General features: G+C 33.8%; 1 protein-coding gene across 1 annotated transcript in view; it reads left to right on the top strand.

Annotated features, from left to right (window-relative positions):
• Positions 1-26,946, top strand: part of DPP10 (dipeptidyl peptidase like 10) — an 800,722-nt gene that overhangs the window by 749,384 nt on the left and 24,392 nt on the right. The window contains exons 16-19 of the mRNA XM_005898074.2: positions 2,043-2,164; positions 3,482-3,529; positions 13,101-13,199; positions 13,307-13,376. Coding sequence (XP_005898136.1) covers positions 2,043-2,164; positions 3,482-3,529; positions 13,101-13,199; positions 13,307-13,376 — 339 coding nt within the window. The remainder of the gene's footprint in view (positions 1-2,042; positions 2,165-3,481; positions 3,530-13,100; positions 13,200-13,306; positions 13,377-26,946) is intronic.

Here is a 26,946-nt window from a genome sequence, read left to right as displayed (position 1 = left end):
CGCAATATGTCATTTTCACATTCTTTGTTTTTCTCTCTTAGAGTCTGGAACACATGTTTTCAATTCTAATGACTTCCAAAGGAAGAACAGCTATTTATTTAAAGAGACTGATTCTAATTTTAGCTTAGACATCTTGATTAAAGTATTGGTCACTTTCTAGTTTTGGTTACCTAAAACTTATCTTTCTTAAAACTTATATTGTGGTTAATATTGGCAGTCAAGAATAATCCTTTAGAGAGATAGAAATACTTGACTGATATTTTATTTCCCCCATTTTGTAAAACTCTTAAAGAAAAATGAGTGTCAGAAAATTACATTTGGCTAAGTTCAGCTAATGGAGCTGCCTCATCCTCTTCTCCTTTTATTAGCCTAAAAATGTGATTTGAGTAATAATGAGTTCTTAGATTTGTGTGCTTGTCCTATGGGCTTCTCAGACAGTAAAGAATCTGCCTTCAGTGCAGGAGATTTGGGATGGATTCCTGGGTCAAGAAGATCCCCTTTGAAGGAAATGGCAACCTCCTCCAGTATTCCTACCTGGAGAATTTCATGGACAGAGAAGCCTAGCAGGCTACAATCCATGGGGTCACAAAGAGTCGAACATGACTGAACGAGTAACACACTTATGGGTTTCCGAGGTGGGACTAGTGGTACGGAACCTGCCTGCCAATGTAGGACATGTAAGAGACACGGATTTGATCCCTGCATCGGGAAGATCCCCCGGAGAAGGGCATGGCAACCGACTCCAGTATTCTTGCCTGGAGAATCCCCATGGACAGACAGCCTGAAGGGCTATAGGCCATGGGGTCACAAAAAGCTGTACATGACTGAAGCAAATGAGAACACACACATCTCTAGTGATTGAGGCAAAGCAGTACAACAGTCAATATATCTATGGCCTACACTACTGTAGAAGACTGGGTTATAATGAAAATTTACAACCAATAAATTTTTCTTTAAATGGCTCATCAAGTGCCAGTTGACTTGACTATAATGTTAGTGTTTAACCCAAAAAACTCAATCATTGTCTTGTCCAGGTCCATAAAAATATTAATTGGTTGATTTAATCTATGGGATTAACAGAATCAGAATTGCTACCATATTCAGTGTCATAATTTTGTCTCAAAGTATGCTTTTCTTTGTTTTTAGTAATTTCATAATCTAAATAATGAGAAAATACAAATATAAATTTTTTAGGGAACTTGGATCTTAAAAATTATATGACAGAGTAGAGAGAGAAAAGTTAAATTCTGTGTGTGATTGCCACACATTCATAGTCTCTCGGTGGCAATAGTTGTACAATATTGTGACTGAAATAAACCATATACTTGAAAACTGGCTAAAATGGTAAATGTTGTTTTACCAAAGTTTAAAAGAAAAAAAAAAGGCTATGATTTATCATAAGGATGAAACTAGCTAATGCGTTTAAATGCCTATTATATTGATCACTTTGGGTGTAAAGGAAAATTTGGGTTTATAATGAACCCAAAATGTTTCAAGTGTGAAGTTGTGACTTCGTGAAGTATAGTGTACTATGTGTTTTATTCCAAAATGAAACTGAGAATATTTTGTCCAGCCAAGTTTTAAAAAATGTATCATTAGCAGTGTTTTTGTCTAGCAGCACAGATAATTTATGATTATTCATAATTTATTAGTTCTCTCAACTAATATTATTGCTAGTGACTATGCTTGTCTGTGTGGGTAATTTCTTTTTAGACTTTACAAAAAAATATCTATAAAAATATAACTAAGAATAAGTTATATTGAGTCCTGGGAAAGTCAGTTTCTTTAAGGCATATATAACTATATACATGCTACATATGTATATGTGTTTGTAATTTTAATTTTTTTACTGAGAAGAAAAATGTGTATGTCATAACATTAGTAATGGAAATTGACTTTGCATTTTTATGATAAGTGATAATTTATGAGGAACTTCAATGTAAGTAATACTGTAACTTCTTTATGTTAATATTAAAATAATGATACCACACATTTAAGTACATGGAACAGTAGTATTTCTCACTTTCTTCTTCTTTCCCCAGTGCTTCTACTGAAGGCTTATTGAATCGTCAATGCATTTCATGTAATTTTATGAAAGAACAATGCACATATTTTGATGCCAGTTTTAGTCCCATGAATCAACATTTCTTATTACTCTGTAAAGGTAATAGTTGATTTCTGTTAAAATTTATTTTATCAATTTTGTTTGATCAGTATCTATTACTATCAGTAGTAATGATTACCCTCGATCTATGATTTTATATTCCTTGTTTACACAAGTTTTTGTTAAAAAGTAATAAATAAGGGTTTTTGTGATATAAATTTTATCCATTACTTTATTTAAAAGACAAAAATTGGGAGTAAGTCAGTATATATACAGGTACATGATCAATACGTGCTATTTTATATGAATATTTTTAAAAAGTGATAAACATTTACATTAGCAAAGTCATCCTAGAATAATAAACTAATTTACCTAGACTTTAGGAAAAGCAATACTTGTTGAAATAATGGCTTTGTTGTTAAGAAATGGCTTTGTTGTTAATTCTTTGGGTCTAGCCTCCTTAAATTTTGAGAAAGTGTGTTCACCCCAGTTATTTCTTCTATATGATAATAGTATGCTAAGTCTTACCTAGTGGTATAGTATGTCTAGGTTGTACTAGTAGGAATCATTGTACCTTTAATAGGATACTCTGATGAAATGGGAGATATCCTCTTATAATGCAATGGATTGAGTGTTACAGCTTTAGCTGGTATCTTGTGCAGTCCTGTTTTAAGATACCATGAGGAATAGACCAATACTTGCTCTTTTTCATTATTTTTTTCTCTTGACACCTTAATTAATCAAAAAAGAGAAGTACTTGTTTGATGACACCAGAGAAAAACCATTTAGCCTCCAAATAGAGTTCATTAGAGCAGTGAAGTTTCAAGATAACATCTTATAGTTACACCTGAATTGTCCAGTGTATTTGAAATAATATTCCAGTTAATATATTTTTAAATTAATATAAGATTAGCTCTGAAATTTAATTTGTCTTGTGGATAGAATATTTCTAATATGCATGCATTCTTTCTTTCTTGGCTGAGTGGTAAATAGAATTTAATCTTGGATGAGAGGGTAAAAGGTCACAGGTTTGGGAATCAACTGACAGATCAGTGACTATTCTATTAAAGACTAGAGAAAAAGACAGTAGGGTGCATTAGATTGGCTAAAACCATAGAAATACTGATGTATATGGCATTTTAGAGAAGGGAGGATCTTAGCAATAATCTTGTAAATAGTTTATTTCCCCATATGTTTTTACTTTTCTGAATAAAATATGCATAGAAAGGAGTGAAATCTAATAATCTGATTTCTATTTCATTATGTTTTAACTATGAAATGCTTACATGTGGAAAAAAAGAATTCTGTCATCTAGCCTTCCAACAGTTATTATTTAGATGTCTTTAAAATGTTTCTACATATATTTCTAAAATCCAGGTCCAGGGGTTCCAGTGGTCAGCCTACATAGCACAGACAACCCAGCAAGTAAGTACATGAACACAACAATGCAGAATCATGGTTGGCATCAGTCTTTGATATGATCTTATTCATTCTGAGTTTTGTACTCTATAGAACCTTCTTCAAAGGAGCCCTCAGATTGGGGAAAGAGGCATAGGTACCATCAATATGACATTGTGTGTGTAAGAGAAATAATAAAGCAAATAGGTCGGGCTGCCTTATAATTGGAGTTGGATCTTATCAATGTATGCCCGAAATGGAGTATCTCCTGTATCTAAATTGACTGAGGAGTGATTGATGAAGTTCATTTAGGTACGTTTCAGTCTATTGACCCATTAGGGCTCTGGTTTATTCTTTCTTGAACCTCATGCAGACTATTTCTCCAGATCAACACACTTATTTTAGAAAAAAAATATGAAAAATATATTGTTTCATATATTTTATATCCTATTTATTTTAGTTATCCATGACTAGTTTTACATATTCATTTATGTTTTTATATATTTATTAAATTGTCCATTATCTATTGAGTGAAGACTTTATTAGGACATATGGCAGAGACTGGGTGTTCATTGCTAGTAAGATGTGGTCAATGTATTTAAGAACTTTAACAGTAAAGAGTATAAGCACAAACACGATTGAGCTGATCTGAAAACTGAATAGCCAAATTACTTCCTGACTCTTTTTTTCCTTATTTTCATCTATCCTTCTTTTCCTTCTTTCATTTAAAATTTTTATTTAATCAATACCCTCATGCTGTAATGATTTATCATAGACTATTATAATCTATTGTGAAACTTAGTCTCTCAGTCATGTCTGATTCTTTGCAACCCCATGGACTATACGGTATATAGCCTGGAATTCTCCAGGCCAGAATACTGGAGTGGGTAGCCTTTCCCTTCTCCAGGGGATCTTCCCAACCCAGGGATCGAACTCACGTCTCCCACGTTGCAGGTGAATTCTTTACCAGCTGAGCCACAAGGGAAGCCCAAGAATACTGGAATGGGTAGCCTACCCCTTCTCCAGCGGATCTTCCTAACCCAGGAATCGAACCTGGGTCTCCTGTGTTGCAGGTGGATTCTTTACCAACTGAGCTCTTGATTATAGGGAATCCCATAATCTATTGTAATTGAGGCTTATATTTATTAACACATTTACTCCTCAGAACACCCCTGATATTGTTAATTGCATCACCCGCTTTTATAGATGAGGAAATTGAGTCCCAAAAAGGTTAAAAAACTTGGAGAGAGTCACTCTAATATAATAGATAGCACAGGTGGGAATCAAATAAGACATGCTGACTCCAGAATAGGGTTTATGATCATCACTGTAAAGCTTATTATATTGTTTTTGTCTCTCTCATGACATCAGTTCAGTTCAGTTCAGTCGCTCAGTTGTGTCCAACTCTGCGACCCCATGAACTGCAGCACACCAGGCTTCCCTGTCCATCACCAACTCCTGGAGTTCACTCAAACTCATGTCCATCGAGTCAGTGATGCCATCCACCCATCTCATCCTCTGTCGTCCCCTTCTCCTCCTGCCCCCAATCCTTCCCAGCATCAGAGTCTTTTCCAATGAGTCAACTCTTCGTTCACATGAGGTGGCCAAAGTATTGGAGTTTCAGCTTTAGCATCAGTTCTTAGGTATGAATCTTACTTAAATGCTTTGACTTAAAGGAGAGATAATATAAAAATGTAATGCTGAAGGACAAATACAATTTTTAGAGGACAGAGGAAGAGTGTTTACACTTTTCAAATATCACCATATGGAGACATCCAGCCTCAATGAAAAAGACAAAACTTCTAAATAGCGAATGGAGTTTTGTGTGATTTTGGAAATCATTTAGCACATCTTCTGGTTTCTACTTATCAGTGTAAATCCTAAAAAGATTATGGTAAGCATATTAAATCTGTTGAATATTAACACTGAGAGCAACAATAATGATAATAAGGGCAATATATTTGATAAAATGGAAAGAAGATTGAATTTCACAGATATAAAAATTAGTGTATAAAGTGAGTCTGTCACATATCTTTTGTGGGTATAATCTCATAGAATCTATTTCCTTGTAAAAAACTAGCAAATGAATTTTCTGTGAGGATGAGCTATATTTACAACATAGGAATTACTTGATAAACAACTATTTGTGTTACATTGCATATTCTGCCAAAATGATAACTTTTTTAAAATTTCCAACCTGAATTTAATTAATTATATCCTATTGTTAAAAGTGGATGTTGTTGTCTAATAACTTTTGTTACAAATTGTGACACACTTTTGTCTCAGGCAAATCTTTCATATTTTCTCATTTATAATTCTGTTAGTCTCAAGATCAAGAAAATAAATGGACTGTAAACAGTGATCAGGTTCTTAATTTTATTTTCTAAAGACAACTATTTATTTATATAAAATTTAAATTTGATTGTAATTAAGTTTTTGGGTTAATGGATCTTCAGGTTAATCTTTATTAAACTAAGTGAAAAGTTAGAGGCTCAGTTAAGTCTGACTCTTTTCAACCCCATGGACTGTAACTCACCAGGCTCCTCTGTCCATTCTCCAGGCAAGAATACTGGAGGGGGTAGCCATTCCCTTCTCCAAGGGATCTTCCCAACCCAGGGATGGAACCTAGGTCTCCTGTGTTGCAGGCAAATTCTTTACCATCTGAGTCGCCAGGGAAGCCCCTGCTAAATGAATGAATTAGTCATAACTCATTTGGGGACCACGAGAAGTACAATAAAGCATCAAAAGTACATTGAAAAAATGAAAATAAAAAACAAATGTGAAAACCCTTTAAACTCACCGGTTATCCAAAGATGCAAAGTAAAACACTACCAAATATTTTTTTCCTAACAAATTAATAATATCAAAAAATTTACATTGCTAATGAGGCTCTTATAACTTGCTGGTAGAAATATAAATTACAGTAAATCTTTTGGAAAAAAATAGCCATAAGCATTAAATCTTTTGTATCTATTTACCCTATATTTTTCTTTTTTATTGGTTTACACTGAGAAGATAATTCTAAATAGAGAAAATTACAGATGTACTACTGATAATAGTGAAAAAAAACCCACAAATAATGAAAGGTGGGATTTGTAAATAAACTTTAATGGCGTATTAATTTGTGTTCTGAATATCTTTCATTAGTCTTTTCAGAGCCACTCTTAACTGTTTTTTCTCTCCCATGGTCTCTACCCAAGAAAGATGTTGTTTTGATGACTTAAGTTCTGCAGCTATTTACTGCCAATTGGATTCAGCTAACGCAAATCCTACAGGTGACTGAAGAGAGGCAGAAAAGTGACTTTGGAGTCTGTATTTCTCCAGCATTATCCCTGTGGAGTTACCCAGGCTGCTGTGACTGTTGGGTGAAAGTCACGGTGGGTCTTTCATGCAACCATCTCCAAGTAACTGCTCTCTCTGACCTACACACCAAACCACTGTCATGAGCCTGGGTCGTGGTACTATCCCTTATGATCCCTGTGCCATTTTCCTATATTTATAAATGGTCCTTTATTAAAATTTCATCAAATTGTTCTAGTAAAGTTGCCATTAGTTCCCCACTAGGATTAAAAATAAAAATATGTTTTTAAAAGTCAATTATTCAAAACTGTTTAAGTTATATTTCTAAATGATTGTGCAATTCAAATACTTATGCCACTTTAAAAAAAGTACTTAAAAATGCATATAAAAATTCTGGAAGACAACATTTGCAAACAGTAAAAAGTCTTGCATTTATGTGGCAGCCTTTCAGGTGATTTTTTTGTTCTCTTTTCTTGAGTACATTCCTAATTTTCTACAATGAACATATATTACCTTTAAAATGAAAAAGAAACCCTTCATTAACATGTTCAGTGACTTGGAAAATGTATAAATATGCAACATTTTACTTAGTATTTCAAAAGTCCTTTGTCTTATATTTCTATGATTCTTTTCCTCTTTTATATTTTCATTTTTCCCCTTAATTATTCATTTATGCTTTATTTCTTTTACTTTAATTTACTTTTAGTCTCTTTCCTTTCTTCTTTTCTCTATATTGTATATCTTTCTTCTCATCCCTCCTTATACTTCCTTTCTACTTTCTTATCTTTCCCTCTTTTCCTTCTTCCCAATTTTCTGTTCTCACTTTATCCTCTTTTCTTCCTCAATCCCACAATTATATCGTGTCTTAATAGTGTCTTCTCTTTATAAAGTTTCACAAAACTTTGTATGAAATATGTTTTCTGAAAATATCATGAAAAAATTGTTTGCTTTTGAAAATGACTTTATTATCTTCTGTATTTTTTCCTTAAATAGAATTTTATTTCTCTGTGACCATGGATTGATTTTTTCCCATGAGCAGATAAATATCCTTTGATTTAGAAGTAAAATTTTCAGCTACCTCTTATGTAATTTAATTTTTCCTGTTCATTTTTGGTAATAAAAAAGAACCATGATAAATTATTCATATATTACACTCATATCAATACCTCTAACTCATTTAGTCAACTAATCATTTTAATACAATAAACATATTTTCCACTTTAAAAATCCTTATCCAATAAGATGACTTCTAGTTAAAGGTGTAAAGGAAAAATTTAACAGTCTGTAAAAACTGCTGCTTATGTAGTTAACAAATATCAGATGATTTCTTTTGAATCCAAAATGAATGCTTTTATCTATGATTAGGTTTATTAAGTGCATTTTTATGACAGGTCTTAAACATTATAAATTCTGAATCCTTAACGAAAGTATATAAAGTTGAAATGTTCACACTTTAAATTTTATAATTGAGTGTTTGGGATAGATTCCTTGAAAATATACTATTATTTAAAAATCAGAAATTTTTTATATTAAGTCGATAGAAGAAATCTCTGGAATCAGCTAATTTCCCAAATTCGTATTATAGAAAGTGATACTTATTTACAGGAGAGGTGGTTTGATGTGTCTGGAATTCACGCAGAATTCTCAGTCCAAAGCAAGAATCAGAAAATGTAATACTTGTAATAGAATAAAATAATTTCTCTGGTAGAAGTGTGCACCTTTCAAAAAAAAGGGGGGGGGAAATCAGTGGAAAGCATTTCTGGAAGAAAGAATGTGAATGCACAATCATGACACATGAAATATTTATATTTGCAAGATAAAAATTGTTCAATGTGGCTGGAACAAAACATTTAAGATAAAAACAAAAGATATAGGCTACAGGGCAGGCTGGAGCCAGATCATGAAAGCCTTATGTTTCATTCTAAGGAAATTGTATTTAACAATAAAGTATCAATGATAAGCCATTGACAATCAAAAATAAATATTCTTACCTGGCCACAGAGTACATGGAAGTAAACATGGCCTCTTAGCCAAAAGACAGAAAATAAAATAAAATAAAATAATTTTTTTTTAAAAGCTGTGTAAAATACATGAAATAACACCTTTCAAACGTGGGACAGTAGTTATGATAGGGTCCTGATTCCTGAATGAAAGGAAACCAATGAGATTAATGTGGCAATTGCCCTGGCTTTCCGGCCAGAGTTATTTTCTGAAATCCAGTGTAATGAGGAAGAATGAAATAAGTGTATAAGAGTACCTCAGAAACAATGGAGACAGAAATTAAACTCTGAAGGGTTGAAGCTTTTAGAATGTTGGGAGGGTAGATAACACTGGAACAGATTCCCTGGAGGCAGAGAAAGAACACCAGGAATCTGCATAGAGCTGTGGGGGATCATCTGTTGCTGAAAATACCTCGCTGAGTATGCATAGGAAGATACTTTGTGCTTGGGAAAGCTAGAACTCACACAATGCTGGGGTATATTAAAGTTCCAACTAATCAGAACACTGGAATGTTTAGAAGAGATCCCAGAAGAGTCATGCCTTTTGTAGTATAGCTTAACAAGTCATAGAACAAGGGTCATTCAAACTCACACTAAATAAAATATTTTTAAAAGCTTTTAAATAATTAAGCTGACCTCCAAATAGCTTAAACATCTGCTATAACAAAGACCAACAATTTATAAAAGAACAGAACAATGTTTAGAACTCAACAATATAAATATCACAATGATTAGAATCCAATAAAACATTACTGGTTATGTAAAGAAGCTAATAAATGTAACTAGCTAGAAAAAAGAAAGCCAGTGAATTGAGACAGATTCAGATATGATGAAAATTATGGAATCCCCTGATGAGTACAATAAATGGGCAATTATAAAAATATTGAATGATATTAATAAAAAATGAATGTAGTAATAAAATAAATAGAATATATTTTAAGTTTAAATATATGAAATTAAAACTTTACAGAAAAAAATATTGCAAGCAAATTAAACACTGCAGAAGAAAATATTAGTGAGTTTGAAACATTATCTATAGAAACTTCAAGACAGAGAAAAATGATGAAAGAAATGAACAGAGCCTAGTTAACTTAGGCTAATATCCATATCTATAATATTTTAAACTCAGAATGGAAAAATATATTTGATGAAATAACATCCAAATCCAAATCTGATGAAAAATATGAAATTGCTCAGCAAACCTCAAGCAGGATACAAAATTAAAAAGACATCCACACATGATATACATAGTAAGAAAGCCAAGAATGACTGCAGACTTCTTATCAGAAAAAAAGAATGGAGAAAAATCTTTTGAATACCAATGGAAAGCAAAAATAAAACAAAACCAACCTAGAAAAACAAACTTTGAAAATATCCTTCAAAAGTAAAGCCAAAATAAAGAATCAAGAAGAATAGAAACCAAGAATCTTTTGTCATCAGACTTGCATCTTTAAATAACACAAAGATCAAAGAGGAATTTACTTATTAGAAAAATAATTGGAAAATATTTGAGCCAAATGAAAATGAAAACACAACTAATCTGAATTTAGGGATACTTAAAATCCCCTGGATAAGGAAATGGCCACCCACTCCAGTTTTCTTGCCTGGGAAATACCATGGACAGAGGAGCCTAACAGGCAAGAGTCCATGCAAGTCACAGAGTTGGACACAACTAAACAAGAACAAAAACATCGTGATTAGAAACAGGTTTTTGTCTCTAAATTCTTATTTTATAAAAAAGGGAAATCTTTAAAATCAATCATCTAAGAGTCTGCCTTAAAAAACTAGAAAAAGAAGAGCTAAAGAATAGAAAGTAAGTGGAAGGAAGGAAATTATACAGTCAGAGTGGAAATAAATGATATAGAAAATGGATTGACAGTAAACAAAACATATAAAAACTAAAAGATTTCTTAGAAGAATAAGTAAAATTGATAATATTTTAGATAAAGCCATAAAAGGGAAAGTGCACCATCATTTTCACTAATGAAATAGACGATGTTAATAACAGCTTCTACAAATGTTTGATGTAGATGATAGTAATGGAATGTTATAAGTAGTTTTAATGGTAGTAAATTTGACATCTTAGAAAATGGGTAAATTTCTTAAAAGAAAAATTGCTAACCACTCAAAGAATATGTATAATATATAAATATCCCATTATCTATTAAAATTTTTAATTCACAGTTAGTACTCTTCCCATAGAGAAGGAAATGGCAACCCACTCCAATATTCTTACCTGGAGAATCCCATGGACAGAGAAGAAGACTGGCAGGCTACAGGCCATGGGGTTGCAAGAGTTGGACATGACTGAGCAACTAAACCACCACTACCACTCTTCCTAAAAAGAAAATTCCAGTACCAGTATCTTCACTGGTACATTCTGAGCAATATTTAATGTACTAATACCAAGCTCACACAAACTCTCAGAAAATGTAAAACCAGCATTGACCAGGTTCCAAAGTCAGCATAGATATAACAAGGACAAAAAAATAAATTTTTCTCAGAATATTGATGCAAAATTTCTTAACTAAATACAAGCAACACAAATCTAATAATTTATAAAAGGGTAATGACATTTAATAATTAATCAATGCAACTTACTATATTATTCTGTCAACAACTCAAAGGATTTAGAAAAAAATTATAATGAAAACAATAATAATAAGGTAATAATAATAACTGAAAAAGAAGAAATAAATGATTTAACTTAATGATTGTTATCTACAAAAATACTAAAACTGATATCATATTAATACTTGATGTTGAAGACAATGCATTTCTCCCAAGACTGGGTAAAAGTAAAGAGTGTTTGCTATCACTACCTCATTGTAAATTGTATTAGAAGATTTAATGAAATAAGGCAAGAAAAAGAAATATAGGTGAAAAACTTACCTTTATTTTCAGAAGATATACTTGTAAACAAAACAGAAATCAAATAAAAAATATGGAATCCACATATACTCATAATAATTTTAGATATAATGAAGGGATTTATCATGATTATAGTTTAATATACAAATATCACCTATTTTATATACTATAAGGCAATGCAAAATGTAAAAATAGATCAAAATAACCATTTAAAATACTGTTAAGAACTATATAGGATAGTTAAGAACTATCCTATAATACATGTAATAAATGTGTCAGTCTCCTAAAATGAAAGTAAACATTTCCAAAAGAAATTAAAGACTCAAATATATACGTATATACACATATAGTTATTTATGGATTAAAGAGTTCACCATTTTTATATATAAAATATCCCCAATAAGTCAATGTATTTAACATATCAATCAAAATTCCAGCAATTTACTGATGCTTCTTTCACTTCATGTTTTGTCAATTCTTTGTCTCTTTTTCTTTTTTGGGTGTTTTATTTTTTATGTTGTCTATCACTATATTGTCAAATATAGTTAATTAATCTTTTCTTCAGCAGTATCTAGTATGCTATTAATCCCATCCAGTATTTTTAAATCTTAGATTTTATAATTTTTATGTGCCTCAAATTTTTCAGTTTTTTAGTTTTAGAATTTTAACTTCTTTCTTTTTAAACTGTTTTTTTTTTTTTCATACTTCTCCCTATTATCCTCAGTTTTGGTTTTTTTTTTAACTTACTGAACACACGGAATTTAATTAAAATATGCTTTAATGCCATTGTCTATCCATTATACGCATCTGTGGCATTTCTGGGTTCTTTCTATTGCATAAAATCTGTACTCATCAAGGGTGATGTTTTCCTAATTTTTGCATGCTTAGTAACTTTGTATTCAAATTCAGCCACAGTGACTTTAAGTCATTGGATGCTAGATAGTTTTGTATTATTTTCAATATATTTTTAAGCAGAACCATAGAATGATCAGATTGACATTTTGAAAATGTAAACATGTTCCAAGTATAGGGCAACTGGAGACAATTTCACTAAAATAAGGAGGCCCAGTTAGAAACTATTACAGTAATCCAAGAGAGAAATTATGAGAGGTTAATGGGTGCCTAGGGCTTCCCTGGTGGCTCAGATGGTAAAAATCTGCCTCCAATGCAGGAGACTTGGGTTCAATCCCTGATTTGGGATGATCCCCTTAAGAAGGGAATGGCAACCCATTCCAGTATTCTTGCCCACAGAATTCCATGGACAGAAGAGTTTGGTGGGCTGTAGTCCATGAGTTTCCAAAAAGTCAAACACAAATGAGTGACTAATACTTTCACAATTAGTGCCTATCAAATGGTAATGCTGGATAATTATTTGTGTTGTGCTGATTCTTAATCTAATTATTTGCACTATCCTTTCTGATTTATAGAATATTTTATTTTGGAAAGCAATTCTATGCTGAAGGAAGCTATCCTGAAAAAGAAGATAGTAAAGTCAGAAATTAAAATGCTTCATATTGACGACTATGGTAAAGTTTTGTGCATGCTTCATCATTCAAGAACAACTTTCTCTGCACCTTAGAGTTTTACATATAAATGACTCTCCATCTTTAATATTTTGCTCTTTCTTTAAAAGAACTTCCTTTACAGTTGTCCTTTCCCAAAGATTTTACGGACCGAAACCAGTATGCTCTTCTGTTAATAATGTAAGTATTTTATTTGTTTTTGAAATAAAGGAATCTAAAAAGTTTAGTTTTTTTTTATGTCTCACATGCCAATATTCTGATTAAAAAACAACAGAAGAAATCCCATGTGTGTAGTTAAGCAGGACAGCTGTCAGTTGTGTGAGTTCCTCAAGGACACCACCGCTAAATAATATGGAAGTGTGTATAATTGTTTTTGCTTCTTGCATCCCAAACTGAACTCAGTGTTACTCCTGGGAATAATGACTCATACATTTAGTTTATGGATGTCTGATTAGCAATTACTCAAGCTCTACCTTCCCTTTGTTTTTTTCTTTTTTTTTTAACTTTACAATATTGTATTGGTTTTGCCATACACTGACATGAATCCGCCACGGGTGTACATGTGTTCCCCATCCTGAACCTCCCTCCCACCTCCCTCCCCATCCCATCCCTCTGGGTCGTCCCAGTGCACCAGCCCCAAGCACCCTGTATCATGCATCGAACCTGGACTGGCAATATGTTTCACATATGGTAATATACATGTTTCAATGCCATTCTCCCATATCATCCCACTCTTGCCCTCTCCCACAGAGTCCACAAGACTGTTCTATATATCTGCATCTCTTTTGCTGTCTCGTATACAGGGTTATCGTTATCATCTTTCTAAATTCCATATATATGCGTTAGATACTGTATTGGTGTTTTTCTTTCTGGCTTACTTCACTCTGTATAATAGGCTTCAGTTTCCACCTCATTAGAACTGATTCAAATGTTTTTTTTTTTCTTAATAAATGATACTGGTCTATACTTTTTTTTCTTTGTGATATATTTATCATATCAAAGTTATGCTAAATTTTTAAAAGTCATTTAAAAAAATTGTGGTGAGAGCACTTAAAGTGAGATCTACCCCCTGAACAAAATGTTAGGTATGTAATACAATGTTGTTAATTATAGGCACAAGGTTGTACAGCAGATCTCTAGAACTATTCCTCTTGCATGATTGAAACTGCGCTCATTAAACAGCTACTCTGCCTTCCTCCCCCTACCCGTCCCCATCCTGCTCTCTGCTTCTATGAATCTATTTTAGATGCCTCACTTAGGTGGAATCATGCAATATTTGTCGCCTTCTGTGATCAGTTATTTTAGTTAGCATAAAGGTACATCCGTGTTTTCACATCTAAGCCTTTTACTTTTTATCCGCTCTTTTGCAACATTGAGGAAGCGTTTATTTCCACTGCCAAAAGAGTTAAATTTGAATCATTCTTATCAGTTTTCCTTCTTGGATTTAAGACCAGCAGGAAGCCCTTCCCATCCTTAGAAAAACCTGACTCTTAGGTTTTTCCAACTTTGGAATTGACTATGGAATTGAAGGCATCCATACTTTCTGTGAGACTACGCTGTGACTACATAGTATTGGGCACAGAGGCCTCTAACACCTATTGGTTAACCAACTTGATATTGATGTAGAATTGTTTTCCTGAGCGTAATTATTAATAGTTATTTTCCTTATTGAGAACCCAGCTAACATTGCTTTGACAGCACTTAAAAAAAGAGTAGAAATGAAAATAGCATTACTTGTTATGACTACTGAATGTGGACAATAAGTCTGTGTAATCAAACTGTCGGAGTTCAAATCCCAGTTTTGTCATTCATTAACAGTGTATCCTTGAAAACGTTGCTTAACCTTTTTTAAGGCTCAGTTTATCCAAATATAAAATGAGAATTATAGTTTATCTTATGTTTTAAGGCTGCTTTTTAGATTAAATGAATTAGCATATAAAGTGTCTAGTACAAATGACTTTTATAACTATTGTGATTATAATTCATTATTTTTATGCAGATTGCATTAATTTAGATATTTTGATACATAGAAACAATTTATCATTTCATTTTAATAAGTCAGATAATACAGAAAATGCAATAGTCAATGGTTTTACTTCCTCTATTGTTTATTCCTAACTGTGATACCATGACCTAACTTTCTCCTTTGTCATTTATGGCCAGAGGCCCTGAAAGTTCTTGACGTCTTCCTGAAGAAGTTGTTATTTGCTCTTATGTTAACTCCTTCTTCTGTAACTTCTCTTTCATTTAGTTCTTTTTAATTTTCTCTTTTTTTATTGAAGTATAGTTGATTTACATGTCATGTATACAGCAAAGCTTTATATATGTTCTTTTTCAGGTTCTTTTCCATTAGGGATTATTAGAAGATATTTACTGTAGTTCCCTGTGTTCCTTGTTGCTTATCTATTTTATATATAGTAGTATGTATATGTTAATCCTAAACTCTTAATCTATGCTTCTTCACCCCACTTTCCTCTTTGGTAACTATAAATTTGTTTTCTGTGAGTCTATTTCTCTTTTGTAAATAAATTGATTTGTATCATTTTTTTAAGATTCCACATATAAGTGATATCATATGACATTTTTGTCTTTCTCTGGCTTACTTCATTTAGTATGATAATCTCTATTTGCATTCATGATGCTACAAATGGCATTATTTCATTCCTTTCTGTGGCTGAATATTCAATTCTTATTTGAATTATATGTGTGATTTATTGGGGAAAATATCTCAGGCACTAAAATGAGAACAAAATGAAAAAAAAAAATTCTCACCCTCATCTTCTGTCTCATTATACCTCCTTTTGGGAAAAGAAATTGTTCTTTGTAGTCACTGAGAAATAAGGCTTCTCAGGGGAAAGAACCCTAGTAGGCATCTTTCCTTGAAGCATGACTTAACATATGCAGGGGGATATATTGGCAGTTCTTCCCATCGGTATATCCTCTGGTTCCAAAGTGTAACAACACTTTGGGGGAAAATGTAGACAAGAGTTCTAATTCTCTTTGCAGCTTTGAGTCAAAGAATCCAGCTAGCTTGTCCTACCATCAGATTTGTGCTTTGGTCTGAGTGATTTTTAGTTCATGAGAGGAATATGAAGAATAACCCAAGACTCAACTCTCTTATTAGAAACAGTTAAGTCTTTTTTTAGAGGCAGGAGAGTAAAGATAGTGGTTTAGGAATAAGGTAGCCTTTAGGTTCTAATCTGAGTTCAAAGATTTACCAGTATATTGTTTAATTTTTTAAGCTTCAGTTTCCTTATAAATAAATTGAAGACAATAACATGGAATAGTTTACATAAACATGTCACCATAGTGTCTGGAAGAGCATAAACATTTGTACTTAGTGTTTAATAAATTTTAACCATAAATATAATTATTATTATTAGTAATAGTCTTTTTAATATTTAGAAGTATCACTATAGATATTTAATACTATATTTTAGCATCCATAAAATTAGTTAATAGACATTATTAAAGCAGATAAGATAATATAGTTAGGCCTGTAGAGTTTATTTTGCTCCTGTTTTTGTTGATGAAAAAAATAAAAATGAGTATTAATTCATTATTTTTCATTTGTTTTCATATGCTGACTACACTAAATATTAATTTACATTATCCAAACTCCTTGATTTTCAGAGGTAAATTCTCAGAAATTTCACATAATATAACTTACAAAGCCCAACTGAGGAGTTTTTTATTTTATATTTAAAAAATGATCTATTGCTTTGAGCTGCATGATAATTCCTAAAATATTTAAGTTTGGAAATCCATATAGGTCAGAATGGTTTTAAGTGTTTTTTAAGTGTTATTAGATAAAGTGTTGGAGAAGGAAACGGCAACCCACTCCAGTATTCTTGCCTAGAGAATCCTGTGGACAGATGAGCCTGGTGGCTGCCATCTATTGGGTTGCACAGAGTCATACACGACTGAAGCGACTTAGAAGCAGCATGAATGTAAAGGCTTATAGCCTGGGAAGAAGCAGTGTAAACAGATGTACTATTTATTAGAGAACATTTTTTTTTTCTTTGTTTGCTGTGTTCCTGAAGACAAGTATAGCAAGCTAAGGAGTTTCATACAGTACCAAGAAATCATCATGTCTTCCTATTTTCTTTTTTTTTAATATATATAATTATTTTATTTATGTTAAGTTGCAATGGGTTTATTGTGATTATTTTTATTTATGTCTTCCCATTTTCTACTTTTTCATGTTCAGCTTGTCCATGCCACCCTTGATAAAGGTCTAATGCAGGGAGACAGTGACTATTCAACAAATTACGTTAATTTCCAGAATGCAACATACTCTCTCATGCTCTTATGACTTAGTTCCATCTCACTGAATTCATCTTCCTTGAAATTATAATGAAATCTTGTTCACCTATCATCTTATCTTCCTGAAGCTTTCTTTCACCATGCTCATCAGCCCATCTAACAATCTCAAATCTATGCCTCCTCCTACAGTGACAGCTTTCTGTTCAAAGTTTTCACATATATCTTAAACAATGTTGATCCAGCAGTTACTTTTCCAACTCACCCTAATTTTATGAGGATATTTTTAACATAGTATTTAGAGAATTTCTGACTCCCATTAGATTTTGCACCAATGTTTCTGAATGAAAATCTACAATCTAGAAGTAAATATTCAGATAAATAATTTGTAAAATGAAATTATTATATCATGAAATATTTTAGCATCTTGAGAGAGATGTTAAAATTTTTATTTTACATATTCCATATATTAAATGATACCTTACTTATTTGTATATTTCTCCTAGCAACTAGTTTTGCAGTCACCACTCAAGCATGCATTGAGTGAGTAGATAAATAATGTCCAGAAACCAGATAAATATGGTTATTACCACAGTGCCCCACTGTGTCATTTTAATTTGAGAGTACTACTCTTTTTTATCTAGTATTTGTATCATTTAATCAATGGTATTCATATCAGAGTCCTACAACTTTGTCATCTTAATGGAACTGAGTTGTTTGTCAGCTCTTTTGTATAGTTAATCTGTTAAAAAAGCAGGATATAATTAATTGACACATTGGATAATCCAGCTACTCATCTCCAGTAGTCAAGATAATATCACTACTTTTTTCATACACACATTTTCCTTTCAATAAACAATACAGATATTGTTTAAAATGTTGAATACCAGAGGTACCTTGTTTTGAGTTTTGAACCTATGGGATCATCCAAGGGCCCACAATCTTCTTCAAGTCCCACACCAGGAAGATGGTATATCTGGACTAGTCAATTCTAATCTGCCACCCTGCTCTCTACCTATACTTCCTTTTCTGTGATTAAGTGCTATATCATCTCCTAGCTAGTTTTTGGGAGACCGCAATGGCACCCTACTCCAGTACTCTTGCCTGGCAAATCCCATGGACGGAGAAGCCTGGTAGGCTGCAGTCCATGGGGTCGCAAAGAGTGGGACACGACTGCGCGACTTCACTTTCACTTTTCACTTTCATGCATTGGAGAAGGAAATGGCAACCCACTCCAGTGTTCTTGCCTAGAGAATCCCAGGGACGGGGGAGCCTGGTGGGCTGCCGTCTCTGGGGTCACACAGAGTCGGACACGACTGAAGTGACTTAGCAGCAGCAGCTAGTTTTTATTCCACTGATGCTGGTATGAATTTTCTGAGATCCATATCTGAAAATGTGGCTCTCCTGGGTAAAATACTCTCACTATTATTCTTCAGTTGATTTAAAGTTCATATTTCCTAACACAGCATACAAAACAATCTTCATCTGATTTCCACTTAACTCTCCATCTCATTCTGACTCCATCCACCTCTAAAGAGAGATTCAGTGCTCTAGATATTTTTGAAAACTGTTTTATTATGGGAAATACTAGCTTCTCAATCATTTCTCTCTATATTTTCCCACAATCTTCCAGTACCTTTAGTTTCCTTTTCCAACTGGAAAAGTTCTATTAATATTTCAAGCAATACTTTTATATAACTCTATGTACACCTCTGTCATAACATGAAACCACACTAGGTTACAATATTTGCTTTGCTGTCTCTTCTTTTAAACTATAAACTCATTCATGATAACAGCTCTTTTTGTATTGTCTTGCCTTAACACAGTGTTTGGAGCATTTATGTTCATAAAATATTGATTGACTGAATGGGTATATGAATGAAGCAACACATGAATTAGAATAAACAAAGAAATTAATCAACCCTAAGTTAGTCATCAGGAATGACTGATGTCATAGTAGAGAAAAAGAGAGAAATAAATGATTTGAGAGTTTATAATGTGTTACAATTAGACTTTTGGTTGAGTAAATTTCTCTGCAGTTGTAGTTTCCCTCTCAGAAAAACATGAGGTGAGCTTCTCATTTCCCTTACAATCTTTTTGCATAAAGCTAAATAATTGGTTTCTGTACTATCTTTTCACTGTTTCTCTTTTGATTATTCAGCTTATCTTCTTAAAGTAATAGGATTTAATAATAGCTACTATTTATTGCTTACTGTACAAGGGACATCATGCTAAGGATGTATAAATACCATCTTTAATCCTTATAGAAACCAAGTGAGATAAATATAGTTGTCCTCAGTTTAACACAAGGAAACCATGAATTTATATAATATATAAATCCAAGATCATGAACAGGACAAAATTAGGGTTTGAACTCAAGGTGTTTTTAATTTTCTTTTCAGACCAGAAAGCTCTGCTTTTTTTTTAAATTATATAATAGTCTACCTAGATATTCTATTATATGATAATTACCATTGGAAGATTATCAAGAATGCTGTCCAGAATCAATAAAGACTTCTCTAAAACCCAAATCATATGACCTTTTGTGCCTTCCACTTAACAGTTTATAATAACCTCTGGAATGTAATATTTTCCACCTGCCTCATGTTAATGGTTTGGTGTAAAGTAAAAATTCCAAACATCTTGAGTAAGTTCCTAGAAGGTCCACAAGAAAGATCAAATACTCAGTCCGCATTATTTCATATAATTCCAAATTCTGATCAAAGAATTCACTTTATGGGACTTCTTTCTATTTATTATTTATCCTTTTATTCTTTTTATTTATTATGTGGCTTCATAGACTTTTGAGCAGATGAGATTGTTAGAAGTAAGCTTGTTTCACTTTCCAAGAAAAAGACATATATTTTCAAAATTTCTATAACATTATTTAAATATGCACTTGTTCATGCCAAGTACATACCTATTTCACTTAAAGATAGCACATTTACTGAAAGTATTTGGACAAGAGAGGTAGCTAATACTTCTCTCAAAAAATCGTTATTACTGCTTTGCTGTGTAAGGAGAGTCAAATTTAAGTTACTGCTTTTCTTCATTCTTGTTCTTGTTCCTCATTTAGGTGGATGTAAAATGTACTCACATTGTAATACCCATGAAATAATTAGAAGTCAGTGGCATTTAATCTTGATAATGGAAATGGAGAAGGTGATCATTGCTTTTTATATTATTCTTGAACAGATTAGACCTTGTTCTTCACAATCTATAAGTAATATGTCTTAATGTCAATATTAAATTCTAGAGTCAGTCAGTGCAGTTGCTCAGTCATGTCTGAATTGTTGCAACCCCATTTCTGCCACACACCAGGCCTCCCTAACCATCACAAACTCCCAGAGTTTACTCAAACTCATGTCGATTGAGTTGGTGCTGCCATTCAGCCGCCTCATCCTCTGTTGTCCCCTTCTCCTGCCTTCAATCTTTCCCACCATCAGGGTCTTTTCAAATGAGTCAGCTCTTCGCATCAGGTGGCCAAAGCATTGGAGTTTCAGCTTCAATATCAGTCCTTCTAATGAATATTCAGCACTGATTTATTTTAGGATGGACTGGGTGGATCTTCTTGCAGTCAGGGGACTTAAAAGAGTCTTCTCCAACACCACAGTTCAAAAGCATCAATTCTTCAGTGCTCAGCTTTCTTTATACTCCAACTCTCACATCCATACATGACTACTGGAAAAACCAAAGCTTTAACTAGACGGACCTTTGTTGGCAAAGTAATGTCTCTGCTTTTTAATATGTTGTCTAGGTTAGTCATAACTTTTCTTCCAAGGAGTAAGTGTCTTTTAATATCATGGCTGCAGTCACAATCTGCAGTGATTTGGGGGCCCAAAAAAATAAAGTCTACCACTGTCTCCACTGGTTCCCCATCTATTTGCTAGGAAGTAATGGGACCAGATGCCATGATCTTAGTTTTCTGAATGTTGAGCTTTAAGCCAACTTTTTCACTCTCCTCTTTCACTTTCATCAAGAGGCTCTTAAGTTTTTCTTTACCTTCTGCCATAATGGTGGTGTCATCTACATATCTGAATTTATTGATATTTCTTCCAGTAATATACTCACCAGCAGAAACACAGGCTTTGAAACTGTAAGAAGGAGTCTGGTTAGATGCATAAATAAATTTGTCCATATCAAACAGCTAGAGTAACAGGCAAATTTGGCCTCGGAGCAGAGAATGAAGCAGGGCAAAGGCTAATAGAGTTTTGCCAAGAGAACACACTGGTCACACAAACACCATCTTCCAACAACACAAGAGAAGACTCGACACATGGAGATCACCAGATGGTCAATACCGAAATCAGATTGATTATATTCTTTGCAGCCAAAAATGGAAAGGCTCTATACGGTCAGCAAAAACAAAACTGGGAGCTGACTGTGGCTCAGATCATGAAGTCCTTAATGCCAAATTCAGACTTAAATTGAAGAAAGTAGGGAAAACCACTAGACCATTCAGGTATGACCTAAATCAAATTCTTAACGATTATACAGAGGAAGTGAGAGAGAGATTTAAGGGATTAGATCTGATAGACAGAGTGCCTGATGAAATATGGACGGAGACTCATGAAATTGTACAGGAGACAGGGATCAAGACCATCCCCAAGGAAAAGAAATGCAAAAAAGCAAAATGGTTCTCTGAGGAGGCCTTACAAATATCTGTGAAAAGAAGAGAAGTGAAAAGCAAAGGAGAAAAGGAACGATATACCCATTTGAATGCAGAGTTCCAAAGAATAGCAAGGAAAGATAAGAAAGCCTTCCCCAGTGATCAGTGCAAAGAAATAGAGGAACACAATAGAATGGGAAAGACTAGCGATCTCTGCAAGAAAATGAGATACCAAGGGAATATTTCATGCAAAGATGGGCTCAATAAAGGAGAGAAATGGTATGAACCTAACAGCAGTAGAAGATACTAAGAAGTCGCAAGAATATACAGAGGAACTGTACAAAAAAGATCTTCACGGCCCAGATCATCATGATGGTGTGATCACTCACCTAGAGCCAGACATCCTGGAAAGTGAAGTAAAGTGGGCCTTAGGAATAATCACTATGAACAAACTTAGTGGAGGTGATGGAATTCCAGTTGAGCTATTTCAAATCCTTAAAAGATGATGCTGTGAAAGTGCTGCACTCAATATGCCCTCACATTTGGAAAACTCAGCAGTGGCCACACGACTGGAAAAAGGTCAGTTTTCATTCCAATCCCAAAGAAAGGCAATGCCAAAGAATGCTCAAACTATGGCACAATTGCACTCATCTCACACGCTAGTAGAGAGATGCTCAAAATTCTCCAAGCCAGGCTTCAACAATACATGAACTGTGAAATTCCAGATGTTCAAGCTGGCTTTAGAAAAGGCCAGGGAACCAGAAATCAAATTGCCAACATCTGCTGGATCATGGAAAAACAAGAGAGTTCCAGAAAAACATCTATTTCTGTTTTATGACTATGCCAAAGCCTTTGACTGTGTGGATTACAATAAACTCTGGGAAATTTGAAGGAGATGGGAATACCAGACCACCTGACCTGCCTCTTGAGAAATCTGTATGCAGGTCAAGAAGGAACATTTAGGACTGGCCATGGAACAGCAGACTGGTTCCAAATAGGAAAGGAGTATGTCACCTTTCCAAATAGGAAAGGTGTATTGTCACCCTGCTTATTTACCTTATATGCAGAGTACATCACGAGAAACACTGGGCTGGAAGAAGCACAAGCTGGAATCAAGATTGCCAGGAGAAATATCAATAACCTCAGATATGCAGATGACACCACCCTTATGGCAGAAAATGAAGAACTAAAGAGCCTCTTGATGAAAGTGAGAGAGGAGAGTCAAAAAGTTGGCTTAAAGCTCAACATTCTGAAAACGAAGATCATGGCATCCGGTCCCATCACTTCAAGGCAAATAGATAGAGAACAGTGGAAACAATGGCATACTTTATTTTCTTGGGCTCCAAAATCACTGCTGATTGTGATTGCAGCCATGATATTAAAAGATGCTTACTCCTTGGAAGAAAAGCTATGACCAACTTAGACAGCATATTAAAAAGCAGAGACATTACTTTGCCAACAAAGGTCTGTCTAGTCAAGGATATGGTTTTTCCAGTAGTCATGTATGGATGTGAGTGTTGGACTATAACGAAAGCTGAGCACTGAAGAATTGGTGCTTTTGAACTGTGGCGTTGGAGAAGACTCTTGAGAGTCCCTTGGACTATAAGGAGATCCAGCCAGTCCATCCTAAAGGAAATCAGTCCTGAATATTCATTGGAAGGACTGATGCTGGAACTGAAACTCCAGTACTTTGGCCACCTGATGTGAAGAGCTGACTCATTTGAAAAGAGCCTGATGTTGGATAAGATTGAAGGAGGGAGGAGAATGGGATGACAGAGGATGAGATATTTGGATGGCATCACTGACTCATTGGACATGAGTTTGGTTAAACTCTGGCAGTTGGTGATGGACAGGGAGGCCTGGCCTGCTGCAGTCCATGGGGTCGCAAAGAGTTGTGAGTGACTGAACTGAACTGAACTGAATATCAAACGCTCCCCTAGTTGTAACTCCAGGACACGTAATTCAATGAAAAATTATTTGTAAACGAACAAGTGATCAGAAATATGAAGGTTATATTATTATTTTCCTAATGGAAGAAGATAGGAATGTGGACAAGAAACAGTTCTCTGACATAAAAATATTCTTTTTTCTTATATGACGTAATGACTATTGGAGAAAACTTGTTCTGCCAAACTGCATATTGGATAGTCCTTCCATCCGAGGAAATCTATGGATGACAAAGTCAGAAATAGAAGTAACTGACCAAGAAGCCCTTGACCAATGGGTGTATTTTCATGTATATATTGCTTGAAAAAGTACAAATTTCATTAGCTTTTAGATATACTTACATTGCAACTGTATCATCGCAGACTATAAATTTCTATAACATAAATTTCAGATTAAGACAAGACAAAATTGTTTCACTCTAGTTTACTCCTATGTTAAACTCATGTTCTATTGTACAATGAGTTCTCTCCCAAAGAACAAAATCAAAAGTCTTGACAATTCATCTTCCCTAAGAATTTACTGTGACATATCACAGCATCATTTTCCTTTCTCTTATCATGTGTTCCATTCTGTTCTTTATCCTTCTTTTCACACTCTTTTTTATTTTACTATATCTAAAATAAAAATGCAACCCAGCTCACAGTGAACCCACTCTAATCTAGCACTTATGCAGCTCAAGTGGATATATTCTATGCCTAGAAAGAGAAAAGAACTAAGAAGACTACAAGCAATTTTCCCTGTGTTCCTTTCTTCCACGACCAAGTAGATACAGATACCCTGATGTCCGTGTAGCAGTTTTGAAATTCTGTGGTGTAGGAAAAAAAAAAAAATTCTGCCATTCAAAAGATCTCTTGTGGAAAGTACTCTCACTGGTAAATATTTGCCTTTTATTTATTCTAGCCAAAGGTTTAGTGGTAAGGAAAAGGCTTTTTAAAATGTACTCTACATGATATTAACTATTTACAAACCTGGTGGCTCAGATGGTAAAGAGTCTGCTTCCAGTGTGGGAGACTCGGGTTCGATCCCTGGGTCGGGAAGATCTCCTGGAGAAGGAAATGGCAACCCACTCCAGTATTCTTTCCTGGAAAATCCCACGGATGTAGGAGCCTGGCAGGCTACAGTCCATGGGGTCGCAAAGAGTTGGACATGACTGAGTGACTTCAGTTTCCTTCCTTCTATTCTATAATGAAAAAAAATAAATAAAAAGAATATATAATTGCCAGGGTTAACTGGTAACAAAGTCAGGACCAAAATCTATCTCTCCTGAATATAAATTCACCTCTTTTCATGAATTCAAATAGCACCATGTGAACCTGACAGACGTGTGCTCTGAACAAATCTCTTCACTTTAATTCAGGTTTTGTTATAGATGATGTTTTGTTATGTTATGAAGAAGTGGTTTGTTTTGCCATTTTAAAGGTCTATTGAATTTTATGTGTTTTGCTTAGCTTTTTTATTATTTACTCATATTGTGTATTTTTCATCTAAAGAGACACAACTGATTGATTGTTCAATGTATTAATATTAAAACAGATGCCAAAGTCTGCCTTTGAAGACCTTAACTTGTAAGAAAACTTTAATCTTAATTTGATTTTGCTTCCTGTGTTAGGAAGTGGACACATTTAGTATTGCTATGGACTTTTCACTAGTTAAAACAGATTGAATTTTTCTTTTCATTAAACTTTCAACAAAAATATGTGCCCGTATTCTCAACCTTGAAGCGCTGTTCTTTATATGAGTCCCCGGGGATTTCTGAGACAGAAAGTAAAACAAAAATGTCAGGAAAAAAGATGTGGCATACAGAAAAAAAGCAAAGAGGAAGCAAATGCAACTTACCAATTCTGTGTGGCCAACACAGTTGCAAGTTGTAGTACCCATTTATTATATGATAGGTGATTTGGTCTATGGTACATTCCTATGGTCATCCCTACCACCACATATCTGCTATTGCTGCCTCCTCAAATAAGTAATATTTTCTTGCCTTAATTTGTATTAAAAAAAATCTAGTATTTTCTGGTCCACACTTTGTGAAAAATTTTCCCTTTGCTCCTGCAAGCCTCTGACTTGTTCCTTATACTGACGATGCTTACCATCATAATCCATGTCCTTTTATAATTAATCTTGAAATAGATATACCTGTATTCTGCACCAAAAAAAGAAAGAACAACACACCCAGTTAGAGCAATGTGTTAAAATTATTGACTGATAATGGATTGATAACATTTTGTGTTCAAACATTAAAAGCAGGTGAAGCAAGGTTGAAGTTAAAAATGGCAACTTAGAAAACAGAGCAGAGGAGGAAACTGTATTTTCTTGATATTGCAAGCATGAGTAAGGAATTGAGTTTTTGCCTTGAAAAATCTTCAATCATTTGTTAATCATAAGTTTGAAAAATGTTCAATAAATCACATAGTAATTTTGTATTGCTTGCTATATTTCAAAAAGTATTTTTCAAGTACATTATGCCACTTAATGCTTAAAAATTCCTTGAGGAAAGCACAGCAGATTTTACCATTATTAAAGATAAGGAAACTAAGTCTTAGTGTTTTAGTATCTTTCCTATCTATGTTCAGAGTGAAGTTGGGACTTAAACTGTCATGTACTTACTAAGCTTAAATGTTAAAGTTAATCCTTGTATCTTGTTCTCTGTGAATCATATTTTGCTTTCTAAAGTTCTCAATAAATCTCCAAGCTTCAAAATGCAGGATTTATTAAGCTTTTCAAGGTCCTTTCATTTTAAACTTTACACGAGTCTACTTTCCCTGAAAGCATCTAGTTCAGCAAGCATTTTCTATGTTCTCCATGCACCAGAAAGTGTGCTACGCATGATGATTCATGCCATTTCTCAACTGGTAGGCAAGTTATATCAGTACCATCTGGAAATGTGGAAAAAAATACCAATTTTAGACTTCATTCTGAATTAGGCAATTG

The sequence above is a fragment of the Bos mutus genome, chromosome 2, assembly GCF_027580195.1.
Source record: "Bos mutus isolate GX-2022 chromosome 2, NWIPB_WYAK_1.1, whole genome shotgun sequence".
NCBI classification, from domain to species: domain Eukaryota; kingdom Metazoa; phylum Chordata; class Mammalia; order Artiodactyla; family Bovidae; genus Bos; species Bos mutus.
This window is presented reverse-complemented; position numbering and strand designations above follow the sequence as displayed.